Source organism: Psittacula echo (genome assembly GCF_963264785.1).
Source record: "Psittacula echo genome assembly, chromosome: 1".
NCBI lineage: Eukaryota > Metazoa > Chordata > Aves > Psittaciformes > Psittacidae > Psittacula > Psittacula echo.
In genome coordinates this window covers 88,619,880-88,639,528 of record NC_137735.1, presented here as the reverse complement: position 1 = coordinate 88,639,528, position 19,649 = coordinate 88,619,880, and the positions used below count along the sequence as shown (strand labels likewise).

General features: G+C 51.3%; 2 protein-coding genes across 2 annotated transcripts; both read right to left on the bottom strand.

The window, feature by feature from the left end:
- Positions 1-2,385: 2,385 nt before the first annotated feature.
- On the bottom strand, positions 2,386-5,670 carry C1QTNF6 (C1q and TNF related 6; the record flags this gene model as incomplete). The annotated part of the gene is given in 4 exon segments (XM_080636697.1): positions 2,386-2,933; positions 4,428-4,662; positions 5,475-5,585; positions 5,587-5,670. Coding segments are annotated over 4 exon segments (978 nt in total).
- Positions 5,671-16,336: 10,666 nt separating this feature from the next.
- On the bottom strand, positions 16,337-17,545 carry SSTR3 (somatostatin receptor 3; the record flags this gene model as incomplete). Its single annotated transcript, XM_080621132.1, has 1 exon — positions 16,337-17,545. Exon 1 carries the CDS (start codon positions 17,540-17,542, stop codon positions 16,337-16,339), a length of 1,206 nt encoding a protein of 401 aa, XP_080477258.1. The 5' UTR covers positions 17,543-17,545.
- Between the last annotated feature and the right edge of the window lie 2,104 nt (positions 17,546-19,649).

Below are 19,649 nucleotides of genomic sequence, written 5' to 3'. Positions count from 1 at the left end.
ACAACTCAGCCTACTACACCTTCCAGAAAGCACCCAATACTCCTGAAATCTGATTTAGCACCAAGGGTTTGCCATCTTGTTTAGCACCAAGAAGCCTGTTAAACACACCCTTTGGTCCCCCTGCCTTCCTCTCTCATGTGCATCAGGCACCGTCTGGCTGCTCATGAGACCTGTCACTGGCATTCAAACACCAAAGAGAAAAGGAGGAAGAAGGAAGCTTGTTTCTGGAGATATTGTGTCTTAGAGAGGCTTTTTTCTCTCCAGGGAGACACGGGGGCACTGTACACTGTAAATAGACAATACCTGGGTTTGCAGCCAGTTGAGGAAGAGAGAACGGGATTTGGACCTGAGCATCTCCTCCAGCATGCTGCTTTCAGGCATGCTATGGCCTGCAATCCTGCCTCTGAGCAATTCCACGTGCTTGACCTACTAAGGGAGGGGAAGAAACTCACAGTCTCCTTTAGTTCCCATGATCCCATCATCACATGTTTTCCTGGGAAAAACCCAGCTTTGCCTCAGTGAAACCTTGCTGTTATACCCACTGCCTCAAGTGACAGTGGTGGGGAGGATCCAGGGTAGAAAGTGCCTGAAATTCATTCCAGTCTGTACAGCTTCCTTAGCAAAGCAGGGAGGGTAAGTGAAGAGGGTAAGAGAGAAAATGTCCTGAAGTTTTCTCAAGTTCATTTTAAACATTTAGCCTGTGTCCCTCTGCCTTTGCCAGCCTGGGCTGAGTGTACTGGACCTGGTCCTGTAAAACAATCCTATGGGAGAGCTCTGGAAGTCCCAGGCAGAGATTACAGCTAATCACGAGACTGCAGAAGCTAGATAAGACAAAAGACTTCATTATCAGTGGTGGGCAGTGGAGAAATACAGTTTCTCCTGCTTGTCCTGTATTGAGACTCAAAAAAGAGACAATTCTTGGCATTGATGTTTACGGAGCACCACAACACGTGGATATAGGTTTCCCAAAGTGCTGATTCAGCCTCACCTGTTCCTCCCAGGATAACAGCAACCCCAGAGGGATGTGAGACCAGTAAAAATGGTACTAGAAAAACCTACCACTGACATTCATTTCCTACTGTGATATTTACAACCTGACGAAAAGAGGGAAAGTTTGTTTTAGCCGCATGTTTTTCTCAGTTGCTCTGATGAGGTTGCCAGAAAAGGGCACAGACCAAATGGCAGGGAAGCTTTTTTACCCTCGGGGTGAGGTGCTGTAGTCTCACCTCTCTCTCTTTTCCATCACAGAGGCAAAGAAGTGCCAACCTGACCAGATGTGGAACTGATTTAACAGTGATTGCCCCTACAGCCTCCAGCTCGAGTTCTGAAACAGCGGTCCCTCAATACCAGTGTGGGAGAACCACCTTCAGGAGGACACTGTAATAGCATGCAGGAGGCACCAGCAAACGTCAGGGGTGACTGGTGACACCAGTAGAAGGCCATGGGGGCACATCTGCCAAAGACAAGCAGATTCAAGTTCACTGTCTGGACTAGCTTCCCACAGCTGGGGAATTGAGACTGAGTAGCACCCCAGGGGAGGTTTAGGAGGGAAGTATGGCAGGGTTGTCTTTGTCTCTAGTTCTGTACTTCTGATCCCTAGTGGAAATAGAGTGGTGGACACTACTGACTCAATGGCAGATGCTTCTGAAGGGTCTGGCTGAGTGTCTGACCCTTCATCTCTTCAAAGAGCCAGAGCTGGCACAGAGGAGAACAATCCCACCGAGCCTAGATTTTATAGCCAGCCTGGACACTGTGACTCAGCAGGGTGTCTAAGGAAAGCCAATGCCATACTTCAGAAGGCCATCAGTCCCGTTTTTAGAAAGACAGTATCATCTCTCACCAGTCCTGCATCTTCCTTCTGCTACAGGAGGTTATCAGACCCCAGTCCACACTCCGGTCTATCTGTGTGAGAGATGACATTAAAGCTGTGTTGCAGGCTGCAAAACTGACGTGCCTAGTTGGGATGGAGAGGAGCCAGGATGCACCCAGCCGTGGGGACTTTCTAGCCCTTTCTACAGCAGCCCTTTGTGTATAAAGCTCCAAGGAGGGGCGCATCCCCAAGAGCAGCACTTTAGCTTTCCTCCTGCTCTAGGACCCAGAATGCCAGACACAGCTCATTGGCAGATTTAGAAGAAGCCAATAACCAAAGTTGGGGTCATGAGGGAGGGGGCAAGAGATGGTAGTGTCACACTGTAAGTGGACAGATACAGGCCTGACTACGAGAGAGCGTGAGGTGGGAGCCAGTGCGGCAAGTTTCACACTCAGTGCCTGAGATTTGACAGGCCCATTTCTAAGTGATTTGCAGTGGTTGTGGGCAGTAATGAGAGAGAGAGAGAGAGAGAGGAAGGAAAAGGCAGAAGAGGCCCCAAGGAGGAGGAGAGGCAGCTACTCAATGCTGGGCTTGACCAGGTACCCGTTGAAGGTGATGTACACATCAACATCATCACTGTAAATGGCATTCTCCCGCTCCCGCTTGTAGAGCCTCACCCAGATCTCATCATTTTCCTGAAGCTCTAGCATGAGGCTCTGGCTCTGCATGATGCTGCGGTCGCTGGGTTGGGCATACAAGATGACTGCCTCTTCTTCATTGTGCATGATGTGCATGTAGGTCTCCTTGAAGTTCCAGGTGTGGACGTTGAGGCTGAAATAGTAAAGTCCACCTACATAGCAGTAGAATTTGCCATTGAACATGTCGAAGTGGCTGTAGAGGTTGACAAAGACAGTGTCGAAGATCAAGACCTGGTAGCCCTCGCTGCTGTGCAGTGCTTTCTTGCGACCGACGGAGAATGCAGCATACTGATGCTTGCAGGGGTCTCCTGCTATGCCCATCTGTCCTTTACTGCCTTTCTGGCCCTGGGCTCCCCTCTCACCTCGTGGTCCTTCTTTGCCCCATTTCCCTGGCATTCCAGGCTCTCCCCGGTCTCCTTTTTCTCCTGCAAGAGAAAGCAGAGGACACAACTCCTGTGTGGTACCAGAGGGAGAGGTGGAAATGGTGGTGAGAAAGCCTAATGAGGAGGCAGAGGATTGCTGCATAATGAGGCAATGCCAGAAAAAGGAACATGCATGAGGGTCACAATATCATTGTGCTTCATGGGAAAGGAGCTAACAGATATCTGGGTGTGACTGGGGTCTCTTCTTTTATAAACCCCCTGCTCACCATGTGATATGGTGTTGCTGGAGACAGGAGAACCTGTCCCTAAGAGACTTCAGCCTGAGAGGGAGCCCAGCAGTACAAAGTACTACTGCAGCTCTTGACCTCTTCTTCGTCCTCCACACTCCTTTATCTCCAGGAGGACACTGCAATAGCATACAGGAGGCAGGGACTCACTCTGCCCTGCTACACACCTCTCCTATGGCCCAATTACCCATGTAGTGTGCACACTGTTGTTGCTGTAGGCTGGAGAAGGGGAAGAAGTGCTAAAGCCTGTGGGAGATTATGACTCGAGAGGAACAGTGAGGTGGGTCAGGGGAAGAAAATGCAAGCTGGACTTGGTGATGGTGCAGTGCAAGTTAGAGGGGTGGCACTTTGACAATACCAGCATGCTTTGGGCATCCTGTATAATTAGACTGCAGTTCTATCCTGGGGTTTGGACAGGCATCAATACAGAGAGAAAGCAGCACCAGAATGTACTTTGCGAATAGAGAGAAGAGATGGGAGTTGGAGAGAAGCCTCCAGCACAAGTGACAGCATCTCAGATTTGTATCTTGTTCTTTTCCTCCTCTCCATTCCCTGCATGGTAATGCAGGTCCCCCTGCAACACCCTGCTCTGGCCCAGGCTTCTATCTGCCCCAGTTCTGAGCCTTGATGGATTGCAGCTATTTCTAAGCCGGGCAGGGAAGGTGGAGCATCTGCCCAGCTAGCCCAGAGGAACCACAGAGCAACAATAAGCGAGTGCAGCAGCATCCAGCTGGGAACAAGCTTTTGCCCACAGCAAAAGCTAAAAGGGGAGCCCTGAAGGGAGGAGCTGATCTAAAATAGGGAGCCTTTTCCCGTTAGCCAAGCCAGCCAAAGCAGGGTGGAATGAGCTGGTGGTTGCTGCCAGTTAGCCTGAAGGTGCTTACAAATAGCTGCTCCCTCCCTTTGCCCTCCTCCTGCTCCAAAATGCATGTGATCCATGGAGCTGGAGGTTTTCGCACAACCTTCCCAGGTGTCAATGCCTACCCTCCAAACATGCTTATCTTGCATCTGGATAGAGACTTCTCTTTCCCTTAGGCACTATGGGAGTCTGGAAGTCTGAAGGAAGGAAGGCGTCCTCCCATCTTGCCAAGTGACTGCTACTACTACTCCTGTGCTAGGAGGGAGGAAGAGCTGGTAGCAGCCAGCATCCTAAGAAACAGAGGTCACAGCATGGATGCACTGCCTTCCCTTTGCTCAGGCTACTCTTGGTCACAGCACAAAACATCCCAGGGCCAAGATGGGCACTTACCCTTCAGTATGGTGATGTTGATATAGGGACGAACCTCCGGCATTGGGTAGGGCAAGTGGTGGTGGCTCGGAGGGAGCGGTGGGGCATCTGTGGAAGAGTCCAGTGGGTCACAACAGCGCTTGCAAGCACCAGAGGCTGGTTCTGTGAGGTTGGGTTCATCAGTGGGTGCCCCAAGCACAAGAGGGAGAAGCAGGAGGGCCAGGGGTGTGCGGAGGTAAATTATGTCCATGGTGACCTGGGAAGATATGAAGAAGTGCCAGAGGTGTAAGAAGGGGAGGACTCGGGCAATGGAGCAGAAATCACCACAAAACATCTTTCTGCGGCTGGAGCCAGAGGTGGGATGAAAATGGCATGGTCCTGTGGAGGGAGTTCACATGCTTGAAGTCCCTGAAGGCTCAAAGATGCAATGTGAGTGGGAACCACATGGCCCAAGAGAATGCCCTTCTGCCCAGACCGGCGGAGATTAGGTGCCCTTGCAGAAGGCTTGAACCTCACTAGCCAAACCACTGGAGCCACTAGAAGGCTCAGTCTCCAGGCTGGGGTAGGGGAAGAAGACACGTCAAATCACACCCTCCCTTTTGCAAAAGCATGCTCTGGTAGGCTGCTAAATCTATGAGGAGGGCCATAAAAAACTTCTACAGTCCTCCAGTCACTAGGTATCAACTCTTCACAGGAGTCCAACCCAACAACCCCCCTGTACCAGCTGGAGTCTGACCTATCTCTCTCTTCAGAGGGACCCCTTTCCATTCCCCACACCAAATCCCATCCCTCCCAACCCCAGTGTTCAGCTGGGTTCTCAGCCAAACCCCAGCACCTTTCCAAGGGGATGACGGCTCCTCCAGGAGCAGCGAGCAGTGCCGGGTTTTTGCGGATGGACCCGAGAGGAGCTGCTCCTCTGCAGAGGGTAGGGAAGCAAAGCGCACAGCAGGCAGCCTGCAGAGAAGTATGCTTACGAAAGACAGACACGCAAACAAGCCGAGCAAGCCCCTCTCGCAGCCTCTGCCCCCCTTCCCTCTGCCTGCGCCCCAGTGCAGCGTGGCACCTCACCCGGCAGGCTGAGGGCTCCCCTCGGTGCTTCCCAGCCCCTGATCCAGGGCTCCCCTCTGCCTGCAGGGCCGGCCCCCCGGCCCATAGCTTTAAGAAAGCTGGCTCTTGGCACAGGCACTGCTGAGCGCTGGCTTGGACCTGCTCCCTCCCCTCTCCTCTCCCTCCCTTTCCCTCCTTGGCTTTGGGCGCCCTCCATTGCAAACCGGCTTGGGTTTTGGAGCCTTTTAACTCTTTCCTAGGTAGTGCCTTGCCTTTATGTATTGTGGTTTGCTCTTTTTTTCTCTGCCTTCTCACTTCCAACAGCCTACCTCTGGTCAGCAAAACTCAGGCAGCACAGATTGCAGCTCCCTGTGCAAAGGGTGGGCAGGCAGCAGGGCAGTATCCCACCCTGAGCATCTCAGGATGGGCAAGGTGAGGTGCATCAGTGCTTTCCTTCAGGTGGGATGGTGCAGGACGCTGCTCTCCTTTGTATTAGTCTGTTATCCCATGGGCTATGGGTCCCAGCCCTTCACTTGCCTGGCCACACTCCCTCCCCAGCTGTGCTTGTACCACTCAGTCTCCACACTTCATCTTTCATTCTCTCTTGCATTGTTTCTTCTGCACGTCACTGTGGGCTCTCGCCCCACGCATGATGTTTCTAGCAGGTTTATCTGCCAACTGGGAGAGGCATCAGTCCTTTCCCTCTCTAGTCATCCCCTCTCCCTGGGCAGAGCCCCAGCCCTTGCACTCTGGTGTGTGTCATGCCCCGGTCATGTTCCCTGGTTAGATCCCAGCTGCCTGCCAGCAAAGCTGAGAATCTGAAGCAAACCCTAGCCGTGATCTTTGCCCCCAGCCTGGCGCCAAGCTGACGTACTTATGCTGTTGGGGTAAGCACTGTGTGGCTGCACCAGTACCTTGGAATGAAGGGCATGTTGCAGCGAGGGATGGACAGGATGGCTTTCCTTACACTGCAGAATCTGTTGGAAGAGGATTTTGGGGATTCTACCCAGCAGCAAAACTGGATTTGGAAGCTTATACCCTGGGGAGCATGCACATATTTATCTCTGGGAGGCAGAAGGAAGCTCTCTCCTGCGGGGCCCAGAAGTGCCAAGTCAGCACTGTGCCTCCAGCAGTTTCCAAGAGAAGCTGTTGAAGGCTCCAAGGTTTCTGAGGGGGAAGGATTTCTGTGCGTGCCTACGTGTGCTTGGACTTCTCTTTGCTGTTTTCCTTCTCCCACTTGTTTGGTTTGGGAATGGGAGGCCCCGCTTCCCAGAGAGTGGCTGGCGTTTGGCAGGACCCCAGCACCACTGGAGAAGCAAGCGGAAAACTCTGGGAAAATATGTGCTGCGAGCTGGGGGGAAGGGAGGAAGGGGGACTGGGAAGCCTGGAGATATTCTCAGGCTGCTTGTCAGCCTGGAGCTCAATGAACATGGGCTGAATGTGCCTCCCAGCCGGGATGGGAAGAGGACCAAGGACTCCTCTGCTATGCTCGTGAGCTCTCAGCCGGGCTGCAGCACTGACATCCAGTGAGCCCCGCGGCAAGTCTCACACGTCTGCCTGTGCCTCAGTTTCCCCTTGTGGAAAATGAGAGGGGGAAAGGCCAGGGCAATGTTTCTTGTTAATGGACCCTCGCCAGCTGACAGAAGCTGAGTTTTGTGATCCATTGTGTTGTCTGCTCCTGCCTGCTGCTGGTGGGGATTTTGGCAGCTGACAGTACTATTGAAAGCCAATAAATTTTCTGGGGTGCGTGAGAGCTCAGACACTGACACTGAAGACAAAGTTCCTCTCTGTCCCATCAAAGCTACTGCAGTCCCTCACTCCCTTGGGTGCTCCTGCCTGACTTATTTCCAATCATTATATTATCCTCTTTTGCAGCCCTTGACCTTATGTCTGCCCTCCTCTGCTTTTCCAAAGGGGAACAGGTAGCAGGAGGCCGTTGTCCTCATTTCCATCCCACATTTCCATCAGCACTCCTGACCTGCTTACAACCAAGCAAATGTTCTCTGTGGAGGACCTCATCAGCTGGGGCCTTTGACTTTGTCTCATCTGACTGCAAGAACAGCTCACAGTGGGCAGCGAGCAGGACTTTGTAGTTAATGCCTTGTCTAAACTGAATAGGGACCCACAGCGAACCAGCAAACAAAGACTTGCCCTGGTGGCATTGCCCAGCTGGGCAGCAGTTATGCCACTAAAGACACTTTTTGCCAGGGTAATATCACCCTGCCTCCTGAAAGGAACTGTCTGTACCAGCAACATTTTGCCAGGGCAGCCTCATTTGCAGGAGGTCTTGGCTTGTATGGCCGAGCGCTCAAAGATACGAGTTTTGATAATGCTATCCAGCTGCTCTCTGCCAGCCACGCTTTTAAGTGTAAACCAAGCCTGAAGGCACCTGGTGTGCTCAACAATCTTCCCTCTTCCTCATCACACACTTGGCCTTGGAGGCAGCCCAGGGAAGCTCTGGCCAGATTGGATTGCAATAATCCCTGCTCAAAAAACAGCTGCTTCCTCCTCCTCCTGCATTTCCTCCCTTATCTGCAATCCCCCCCCAGCACAGGCTAAATAGGGGGATATAGCCTGGCTCTCCTCAGTGACTGCTTCCATCCCATCAATCCTCTCTACCTCAGCTACAAAAGGAAGGAAATTACTTTGATGTTTCCTTCCCTGTCCAGCCGCTGTGTACAGCTCAGCTCCCTTGCTGCACACATGGATCCTCTCTGCTATACATACACACGTACTCACATCCACCCGTTAACACACACACTCACACTTCACTGCTCCTCCCTCCCCAAAACCTCCGGAGCAGAGGTACCAATCGCACCAAGAGGCAGAGAAACATCCCCTTCTCTTCCCCTTCCTGGATGCTTCTCCCTTCCAGCTGCTTTCCCTTTCCCCTCTTCCCCACCCATTTGTCCCTACTCTCCGAGAGCATCGCAAGCTGGGAGGGGAAGCGGAGGAGCTCTTACCTCCGGTCCCCTCCGGAGGGGTCCCGCGCTGGGTTATCTGTATCCTCAGCTGCTCCTGGCTAGCAGCGCAGGGCGGGAGGGCTGCCGGGGCCCAGCTGACTCCACACAGATGCTTGCCAAGTGCTCTTATGTAATTACTGTCTTCCCCATCCTGCCTCAGCGGCCTTTGTGAGTGCCTCCCCTCCTGCTCCGGCCCGTGTCAGGCTTGGCTCTCCCTCCTTCCTTCCCTTCCTTTCACCCACCCCACACAGCATCACACGATTCGCTCAGTTCAACAGCTGATTCCTCCTGGAAGCAAAATTCAGGCTTTTGGCTACTGCCATTGCTACCCTTGGAAAGAGAGCTCACGTGCTGCAAGAGCTGGGAAGAGATGCTCTGTGTTCACCTCCTCTCCATTCACTGTCCAGCCGCTGCCAGGTACCTTTGCTTTGCCCTTCTTTAGTGCAAAGGGGGCACCTGAGACATGGAAATGTGGCAGTGTGTTTTGATGTTCAGTAGTTTGGGGTGCCCATGTAACAGCAGCTGGCCCTCTGCCATATCGGGATCACTGATCATGTCTGGCCAGGCTGCAAGGGGAGTTGGGAAGACTAGATGACCTTTAAAGGTCACCCTTCCAACTCAAACCACTCTGTGATTCTATGACAAGATGAATCTTTTCCAGCCTGTGAACTCTATGGCTGTGTACAAGGCTTGTGTAACAGCCAGCCCCTGTTACCCAGGAGCACCAACACGGTAAGAAGTTACTGGCTTAGGATATTTCATACATCGCTGAGGATGGGCAGGCCTGTTGGGTATCAGCTGCGTGACTACATTTCCCTTTTAACTTCTGCCCATGCAGGGCTTGGACCAATCGGGAATGACACATTCCCTGGCTGCCAAGTTCAAGGATGCTTGTGCCAGCAGGGATTGCTGCTGTGTGCTGCTCGGCAGCCTGGATTGTCTCACATAGAGATTAAGGGCTGGCAAAGCCACTGCATTTTCTTGCTGTGTGTTGCTGAAATGCCACGTTGCCGAGGAGCATCTGGAGGAGCCCTACACCTGTACTCATTGCTGCAGCCAAGCTGTTGCTAGACCTGGCAGTCTCCAGCACTGAGCATGAAAGCGGTAGCTTCTCTCCCACTTCCTGCTGCCCCCACAGCTTGTCCAAGACACCGCATGTTTGTCAGACGCTGCAGAACAGGGTGTCAGAGCTGGCTGACAAGCCATGTCAGCTGGGGGTGCCTTTCAGCCAAGGGGGCATTGCCCAGGCTGCTACTTTCCCCACAGGTAGCTTGTCCAGCCGAGTGTCCCACCTCTTACCACTGAGACAAGAAACGCTGCTGGTATCCACCAAAAGGCTGGCATGTGATTACAAGCACTAAGCCTACTGCAACCAGCAAGCCTTGTGAGCATCTAGGCCCAGCAGCTTGATGACATTGCAGCCTGTTTGAGGCAGTTCTTAACAATAACCTTCAGCCGAGCCTGCTGCATTCTGCCTTTCTGGATCTAAATGCCTCCTCCTCCCATCCACTCCTATGTAGACCCAGGAGCTTTGACCCCTGTGCTGTCCTCATACACTTCTAACCCTGCCCTGAGCAGTTACCAACAGTAGATCACTTCTGTGGGCATCCCAACTCACACAAGGAGTGCTAAGGAAGGGCGACAGTGGTTAGGGCGAGAAATATCTTTTTCAGAGGTACCCATGATCTTTCTCACCAAAGAAACAAGCACTTTGAGGTGAGAGGGGCAAAGATGGTACTTAGGAGTTCACGGAAACTCTTGGATCTGTGACAGGTTCTTTCCACTAAGAGAACCACCCTGTCACTGAGGGAGTTGAAACAGAGTAATTTCCCCATTGCTTGGTAGCACTGTCCTGTTGGGGAGAGACCTTTTAGCAGGCCCTGTTGCAACAGAATGAGAAGTGATGGTTTTAAACAAGAGGAGAGATTCACGCTGGATGTGAGGAAGAAATTCTTTACACTGAGGGTGGTGAAACACTGCATAGGTTGCCCAGAGAGGTGGTGGATGCTCCATCCCTAGAGACATTCAGCGCTAGGCTGGATGTGGTTCTGGGCAACCTGCTGTAGTTGAAGATGTCCCTGCTCAGTGCAGAGGTGTTGGACTAGATGAGCTTTAAAGGCACCTTCCAACCCAAACTATTCTATGATTCTATGGTCCTAGAACCTGCCAACAGGGTAAGAGTCCTCCCATGTTCTCTGGCCATTTGATCCAGCTAGAGCATGTTCATTACTCCATCTTCAAGACACAGGGCATGTGCACATTTTCTACCCATGCAGAAAAGCTTGATGTGTTTCACAGCAACATACCTCTGCTGCAACCATATGATGACTTCCAGTAGCTACAACGCCTCTGAGAGTTTGACAAAGGGTTCTGCATGGATCTCCAGGCGAGTATGTGGGAATTCCAAGAAGACAGTGGTGTTGGAGAGGGGTCCCAACGAAAACCTCAGCCAGCACTGCGGGGTGTGCAGGGGTGTTGAGACATCCCCGCGTGGCACAGCCCTGCCTCAAACCCGAGTTAAACAGGGAGAAGGGCAGGGGTGTGAGGAGCAGGCAGGCTCCGGCTCCCAGCTCCTTGTCCCCCGCCCGCCCCAATCCTGCTTCCCTATCCCGGCTCCCGGCCCTCCCGGCGGCTGCCGACTGCCCCCTGCCGGCCGCGCCGCTCTGCGCGCCTCCTCCTGGCTCCCTCCGTGCGCTGCCCCGGTGCCCGCTGCTTGTCCTGCCCACGGGTGGCACCGGTGGCTTAGGCTCCTTCGTCCTCTCTGCAGCCTCCCGCCCAGCACTGCCCCGGTTAAAGCCCACCGAAAGAACAGAGTGATCCGTGTGCACCCAGTTCGTGAGCCAAGGCGTTCCTATTCGCTTCCTGCCTGGCCCTGTTTGTCATGGATAAGGACATGCTGCAGCCCAGGCATGTGTCTGTAGTTGGCTGCAGTTGATGTGCTGGGGATGTGTGTGTGTGTGTTTGTGCATGACGTGGTGTGAGATCTGAGCAAGCCGGCTGCCTTGTGCATGGCGTTTGCATATTTTATGCTTGGGAAGGCAAAGAACACCAAGTTTTCATGAGCAAATATTTGCATATTTTCCACTCGTTCAAGCAGATAAAGCATTTCCATTCTCTGTTGAATCCTCAGGAGAGACAGGAACATCTTCTTTCGAGGGTGTTTCCTTTCCTTGTACCATTCTGCCTCTCATCTGCTGGCTACTCTATTTGCACAACTGGTTAACTGCTTCCTGCCGGCTCCCCACACCTGCCTAGCCCATGGTCCTATAAAATAGTTAAAGCAGAGCATGGCCTGGACAGGTTTGCTGCTGCCTGAGCTGAGCTGCTGTGTTTTCCTGCTGATGACAAATACAGCAGCTCCCTAACAACAGCTTCAAATGACATTAAGTGTGGGCTGTGTTACTAACAGCCTGGAAATGCATCCTCACCTCTCCACGCTGGAACTCCTCTCCAATCACCATTCTCTGCCCTTCCAGTTTCTCTCCTGAAGCTCCACTGCAGAGCAAAAGGGTCACACTGAGTGGGTCTGAAGCTGCTCCAGGCCACTCTTGGGCTGGCAGAAATGTGCTTGGGTGCCCACATATGGTGGGTTCGTCTATGTGGAGGGGTCATTTGCAAGGTCCAGTTTCCATCTCCCAGTTTTAGCCCATGTCTGGACTGTGCATATGAAGGAGTATGTGCAATGTTCTTGCATTCATGCTTAGGCCAAGATACATGCATGCAATCACATAAACACTCATTTGTATGCATGTATACACATCACATACATATGCCTCTCTGCTCTTGTTCATCCTGGCACATGCATATTAAACTCTATGGGCAGGTGGCAGAATGGGCTCTCCGCGTTCCTAACACCCCGTTTATGATCAAGCATTTTCTGGGAAGAGGCATTGCACAACGCTGCCGAAATCACTGCAGCCCTTTCTAGTCTCGCAGCTCCGATCTCTACGTGATGAGAATGAAACCTTTTGTGCAGCACAGAGCTGGATGGAGCCCTTATCTCTGTGCCTCTGCACCCAGAATAGAAAACCCCATTTCCATATCTGACTGGAACAAAGCCCTCTTAACACAGCCAGAATTTCACTCAGCCCCTAAGCAGGGTCCCCATGGCCTCTGAGTTGTTCGAGTCAACTGCACCATCCTTAGAAGAGGGAGAGGGATGACAAGGGCAGTTGATGCTATCACCATAGGAAAAGGTGGGGATTCACAAGGAGGAAGGCAAAGCTGAAGCGAGAGGCAGGGGTCAGGAGGCAGCAAGGTACTGCCCACCATTCCAAATGTCTGTTCCAATGAAAATCAACCTTTCAATCAATGGTGACAGTTTACAAAATTTTGTAGTGTTCATTTTCTCCTCGTGAATTTCAGACAAAAAAAATACCTTTTCTTTTCCCTCCTCCAGTCTTATTTTTAGTTCATCTCCTTTTTTTTTTTCCTCCTGATTTGTCACTGAAAAATAAGATGCAACATAGAGAGGAGGAGGAAACACAAGACAGAAGAATACAATGCTTGTGACCCTTTCCTTTTAAACTTCCGTTTAAACTAAATACCCCTTTTTTTTGCAGGTCTCCCTGGGATGCAATCGGTTTTCCTCAGCAGGCTCCCCTGCAGAGCTGCCTTGCTAGTGGGCTCAGACTCCATGTATCACAATGATGTCTCCTTGGCACACCGGCTTGGTGCTGACATCCCCGTGCTTGGGCTCTTCGGAGATGTAGGTATTTTAAGGAGCCAACCAGTTGGTGGAGTTTCTTGAGCAGTGACTTGCAGCAGATGGAGCTGCAAAGGCGTGCGAAGTGAAGTCTCAGCTCAGTTCAGTGGTGAAGGAGATTCAGCTCTGTTAAGCATTTTGGGAACTCCCCCCCCCTCCCCATGGCAGATGGGCAGCCCCTTGGTGGAGAAGGAAACCCTTCCTCTTTGTGCCCGCCACCCACCTGAGATGCCTCCTGCAAGGTCTTCATTCACTGTCACACGCCTTCTTCAGTGCTTGGTCACCAACCACCAACAGTGCTATGTGCTCTCCAGCTACTACCATTTCTCCTCTATCCTACACTGATGGCTGTGCCAGTGGTGCCCAGTATTCACCTTGCCCTGCTCCTCACTGCAAGAGGAGCAACACAGCCCCCTGCTTAAAGTGCTGTGCTGTCTGTCTATCCAGCCACTTGATAGCTAGTCCTTTTTATCTTCCTAGTATTTGTTGCCCCATATATAGGCAGGAACTTTGGCAGTTCATCTGCATTCCACTAGGATTTATTGTTTGTGATTCCTCTGGTGGATGCTATGGGAGATCTCCGAAAAGAAGAGGCTTTTTCAGTCCAACAGACTGTGTATCCCTCACCCACGAATAGTTTGCCTGCTTTTCTCACTGGGGCCCAGACTGTGGGCAGCTGATGCACGGATTGAAGGAGGAGGAGATGTGAAGAGGTAGCGGGGGATAGAAACTGAGTACCAAGCACTTTCTTTTCCCCATGAGTTGAGCCTGCCCTCTGGTGTGTTTGACTGTCCATGCTCAGGGGTGCTCAGTAAGATGAGCTAAGCCATAGCCATGTGGTCTCACTGGAAAGTCAGGTCCTGAGGCTGAGCCTATGGGCATGGACAGCTTGGCACTCACATCCCAGGACAGAGGACTCATAGGGACAATCTTTCTCTGTCAGGGAGGTGATGGCTGTACCAGTGACTGAAAGCATGGCTGAATGTCTTTTCTTGATCATGTTTGCAGCCCCTTTCCACCCTTCCTCTGCTCTCTGTCTTGACTAGGACACGTCTCATCACCTGATACCCTGTGATGGTCCTTTCAAGAACTCAGGTGCTCTGCACTGCAATTCCCCCGATGCCTTCCAGGCCTCCACTTCACACATCACCTTTGAGTGACCTTGTCTCTTGCTTCTTCATAAAGTGGTTCTGTTCCCAACATCCTCAGCTGCTGCAGATTGTTCTGCTTTCCAGCCCAGGGCTTTTGTCTTCTGTTCCAGCACACCCGACACAAGCCATCCCTTCACATCTCTTGACTTCTCTCAAGTGACCTGTGAGACATCTTTCCATCAGCCAGCTCTTGTCACTGGCCCTTCACTGACTGCCTTCTTCAGCTTCTCCTGAACTCAGTAAAGCATTTCTCCTCCTGGTGGGTCCCTCCTTCCCATTTCTTAGATTATTCGTAGAGAAAAGTGCCCAAATATAATGAAGGACTCTTCTGGTATGGGAGCCTTCTTGGTGGCTGTAGCTTAGCAACAACACTCATGGAGAAGTTCAAGGTGTGGGGACAGACATTTAGCAGAGCCTGCAGGAATGAAGCCAAAGTGGAGAGAGAGACCTTCATCCCACCCACCCTTGTACATCACTGCTCCTCTAGCCTGCACACTCAGACAGGCCCACCCACAACCTCCCTCCAAAAACTGATGCACAGAAGCAGCAACTCATCCAATGCAACACACATACTTTCACGCTCTTACCCAAGCATTCACGTTTGCACACGTTTCCACATATGCTTGCATGCCTACACACCTCTATCTACCCTTTAAACATCCCACAATGACATACACACACTTCCACATCTGTGTTTGTATACACTTACACACATGCATACCACTTTGTGCAGCTTTGTACACATTTATACACACCCCACAGCCACATACTGGTTAGCATCGGTGCCCAACCCATTCATACCTTCCAGTAGCCCTGACTCCTTAATCTACAGTCCTCTCCAGCCATTCCCATACACATACAATGTATACATACTTCTGCATACAGTCACCTTTGTACACATGCAGACACATCGTTTCTAATTCGTTCTGAGCCACTCTACCATTTCCCAAAGACGAATCAATTCCTAGTATTGCCCAGACTCCTGCAACCATAGCTCTCACACAGTGGAGATCCCCCAACCTCCCTCTGCTCCCTGCCCCATCCTGTACTGATACATGCCTTGATCTCGTGTACCAGCCAAACATTACTCCATACAAAGATCAACTCATCTCAAAGACATTATGTATTGTTAGGGAAGCCAAAGCCAAACCTATAGCACCCCACTCCCCTAAACACACAGGGTAGTTCTGCCCAGTTGGCCTTTGAAGTCCAAAGGCTTTTTGTTTATTTACAATAAGGCTTAGGGAGAGACAAAGGGAAAGGGCATTTCAGCTTGTAGGAAACCCTGCCTCCAACCTATGCTTCGTTGTCTTCTTTTCTACTCTTGTTATACCTTCCACCAGGGTGCATAGGCACCAGGAAAGCACTGAAGAATGCAAGGTGAAGGAAAGAAGTGTCCCATCTGCTCTCTCAGGTAAGTCTCATCAGCCTGCCCAGAGTCCATGAGAGCCCTGGAAAGGAAGAAGAAGCTTTGAGTGGTCTCCAGCCGCGACCAGCATGGGTAGGAATGTTGTCCCCAAGACTTACTGGAGAACTAAAAAGGGGTCAGCCGTACATGCAACTGGCTGTTATGTCTTTGCTGCAAACATGTTTCCTCCCTGTTTTTCTTTTAGGGTAAACTGCTTCTCATGTCTATAAGGAAGATAATCAAGGTCCTGGGATGCCTATTCATTCTATATGCCATTTGAGGACTTCCTTGAGGTGCCAGCGTCAGAGGGCAGCTGATGCCCTTCACCCCTGCATGATCCATCTAAGGATGGATCATGCAGTCTAGGGCTGACCTCGCTTTCTCCATACTGTGAGTGCCCATCACCTCTTCACCTCTCCCTGGATTCAGTCCTTCCTTTACCTGGTACCACAAAAATCTCAGGTGTCTCTTCCAAAGCCAAGAATAATGTCTTGTTTTTTCCAGAGGTTCGTGGAGCCTTCTTCATCTTTAAACAGAGTCTTGGTCTTTAGTATACCTTTATATGAATGTCTCCCATTGCCTTTGAGGTGGAAAAGCACAGAGGGTGAAGGGGATCCCATGTCCCAATGTCTCTTTCCCCTGCACCATCCTTTTCATCATAAATAACTGACATGCAACTTGTTGCTCTTTTCACATCCCCCAGACTCCTCGGGAAGTGGTTTTTGCTGGTTGCTTTCTCCTTCCCCACTGCTTAGAGGGTGCTCCTGCTTGTCATTACCATTCTGCGTGATCTTGCTGATCTCGCCCTCTTCCCCTTCATCGTCAGTCTTCTCGGGGGGGCACTCTGGCACCTCCTGGCTCTGGACTCGGCGGGATGGCCGGAAGATGGCCCTCCGGAAGCCCTGCTTGAAGCGGTAGGAGAGGAAGCCATAGATGATAGGATTGGCACAGCTGTTGGCATACGGCAGCACCACCACGAGGAAGTAGACGCCAAAGAGGGATGGCTCCTCTGGCAGTGGGCAGACAACATTGATTATGTTGAGGACATAGAAGGGGAGCCAGCAAAGGATGAAGACAGCCACAACAGCCACCACCATGCGGGTCACTCTGCGCTCTGAAAGCTTGTGCTTGGAGGACAGAGCCCTCACCCGCCTGCCCGAGGAACGAACCTTCACTACGATAAGAAGATAGCAGAGACAAATCACCAGCAGTGGCCCAAAGAAGCCCAGCGTGGCAGTGTAGACGATGAAGCCAGCTCTCCATACTGAAGCAGGCTCTGGCCACTGGATGTGGCAAGTGTTCATCCCTAAAGGAACGTCTGAGAAGACGACCACTGGCAGCACCACTACAGAAGACAGGACCCATACGGTTGCACTCACAGCCTTGGCCACTCGTGCTGTTCTCCATTTGGAGGACTTCCCTGGGTGGACCACGGCCAGGTAGCGATCGACGCTCATCACTGTCAGGCAGAAGATGCTGGTGAACTGATTGATGGCATCCACAGCCATCACCAGGCGGCACATGAAAGACCCAAACGGCCAGTAGGAGAGGGCATTTTGTGCAGCCAGGAAGGGCAGACCTAGCATGAAGAGCTCATCAGCTAGGGCCAGGTTCAAGATATAGACGTTGGTCACTGACTCGCTCACAGAGTGCCGCAGGACCACGTAAATGACCAGAGAATTCCCAACCAGCCCCACCACACAGACAATGAGGTAGATCACGGGGATGAGGACACCACTGAAAATCACACCAGGGCTGGTGATGGTGGAGCTGTTGGGGGTGGTGAAGCCTGCCCAGCTGCCAGAGGCATTCCCCTCCTCGGACACCACTGGAGTGGGGAGGCTGAAAGCAGAAGTGTCCATAGCAGAGGCAGGGAATAGGGCGGAGGGCAGTGTCCTTGCAGGATCAGTTACCAATCTGGAAGTGAAAGGAGGAGAAAAAAGCCATTGATAGTGGGGACATGACAGCTGAACAGATAAAGCCACAGATAAAAACACCACATTAACTGAGTGTAGGTGTGGACAGGCATGGGAAGTTGAGGTGAGCTGGCGGGTGCTGACAGCTGGAAAATGTAGAACAGTATCAACCCTATCTAATCCTGGGAGACACAGGAGTGGGCATGGAGTGACAAACAGGAACATGCCTTAATGTAGGTCAATGGATCCTCTCCGCTAGGGAAAGATCCTCTGGGAAAAGAACCACATGGTAGTCTAGGGACAGGGAAATTTCTCATTTTCTGCTAATGGCTTGAATACTGGGTCACCAGAGGCCTGACTCTCGTTTATGAGTGGCGGGTGCCTTAGGAAATAACGAGGGAAGAGCATCCAGTGACAAGTGCAATTTCAGCTCTGGTTCCCTCATTCTCTGAGTACCCTCCTGCTTGCTGCAGCTCTTTTTGGACTGGCCAGGTTATCATGGGGTTGTTAGTCCCACCAGCAGAAACGAAAGCATCTCCACTCTCAATCCAAGCCAAGAGGCTGAGCTCAGCACCTGAGCTGGAGGCTAGCTGGTTTCTGTTAAACCAGTTTAGGAGTAAACTAAGAGCTGGATTATGTGGGGTACACCAAGAAGGATCACCCCAGATCTGTCTTGTCTCTTTCTCTCCTGTTTTCTTTCACCCTCTAACACATTGCTAATGGAAGAGGCTCTGCCTGTCCCAGCTGTTTGCAACACCAAAGCAGTATCCCAGCCTTCCTAACCTGAGGTGCCCAACTGCCTGTCACATCAGGGTATGGCATGGAAACAGCGCTCAGCTCACTCAGGGAGAGCCTTGAACAAACAAGCTCTCCATTCACCACCAGCTCTCTGCTGACACTGGGTGAGAAGCTGCAGGCAGAGAAGAGACAGATAAGAGAAGAATGTGCCTTTTGTCAGGGCTCCAGATTTGTGAGATAGGGAGCCCAGCACATACTCCAGGCCAGAGACACCCTGGGAAACCTTATGCATCATCTTCTTGATGAGCTAGCTCCTCGGAAGGGAGGATGACTTGGTGGAAGAGAACAGGGACCCTGAAGCTCACCTTTACCTATCCCAACAAAAAGGATGCTGAAGCTCTTCCGTTATGTAAATGAAAACCAGGAATCTCAAAGGAAAGGACTCCCAATATTAACTACTTTCAGGACTCCAGAGACTTTTGTCCCAGATGGGATTCTCTGTAGCATCACACCTTTCTTCACAAAAGTCTTAATAGCACAGGTTTTTCTCTTTTTTGTAAGTATCCTTCCAACTTCTGTATACCTTAGGGGAGACCTGAACTTCAGATGGGTATCAGATAGGTAAACCCAACAGACTCCGCAGGTGCATCAGATCTTATGCTGAAAGAACATCTTCTGATAGGCCCCTTAAAGCCACAGTTGGGCAAATATGTCTTTAGGATATATGCTGTACAGGCTATTGCATAAATGTTTCCTGGTATACTTAAATAAGCTTTAAAGAACTGGAATTGTTTAGACTTTCTTCATTTCCAGGTGCCTTGGGCTGTGACACACTGTCCTGATAGAAACCCATCTCTTGGGGTCCTGCAGTACCACACGTCATGAGTGACTGCAATGAATGGGCAAAGGGATTTGAAACTCTATTTCTAAGCTCAAGGATCTTCTGATTTTTTTGGTTTTTCAGTACTGTTCTAGTGATGCAAACCACTTGTTGGAGGAAACAGGAGGGCAGAGGCTTTTCTGGAGACAAAGATCCCTGCAAAGGGTGGCAGAGACCAGAACGGTATGTTCATAAGATGATCCTCTAGAAGTTGGGGACACAGTTAGGAATCCCTTTGGATGTTCCTCCAGAATGCAGAAGAACTTAAAAATAAAAAAGCATTTGGAGACAGAGCCCTACAAACATCAAATACAGATGGGGACACTCATGCTGGGGCTGAAAAGCATATGGGGAAGTGTCTGGGGTCCAGACCTCAAAGCTGGTTGCTCAGGCTGTGGCTTAGCAACCCAGTAAAGCTTGAGTTTGGAACTCCAG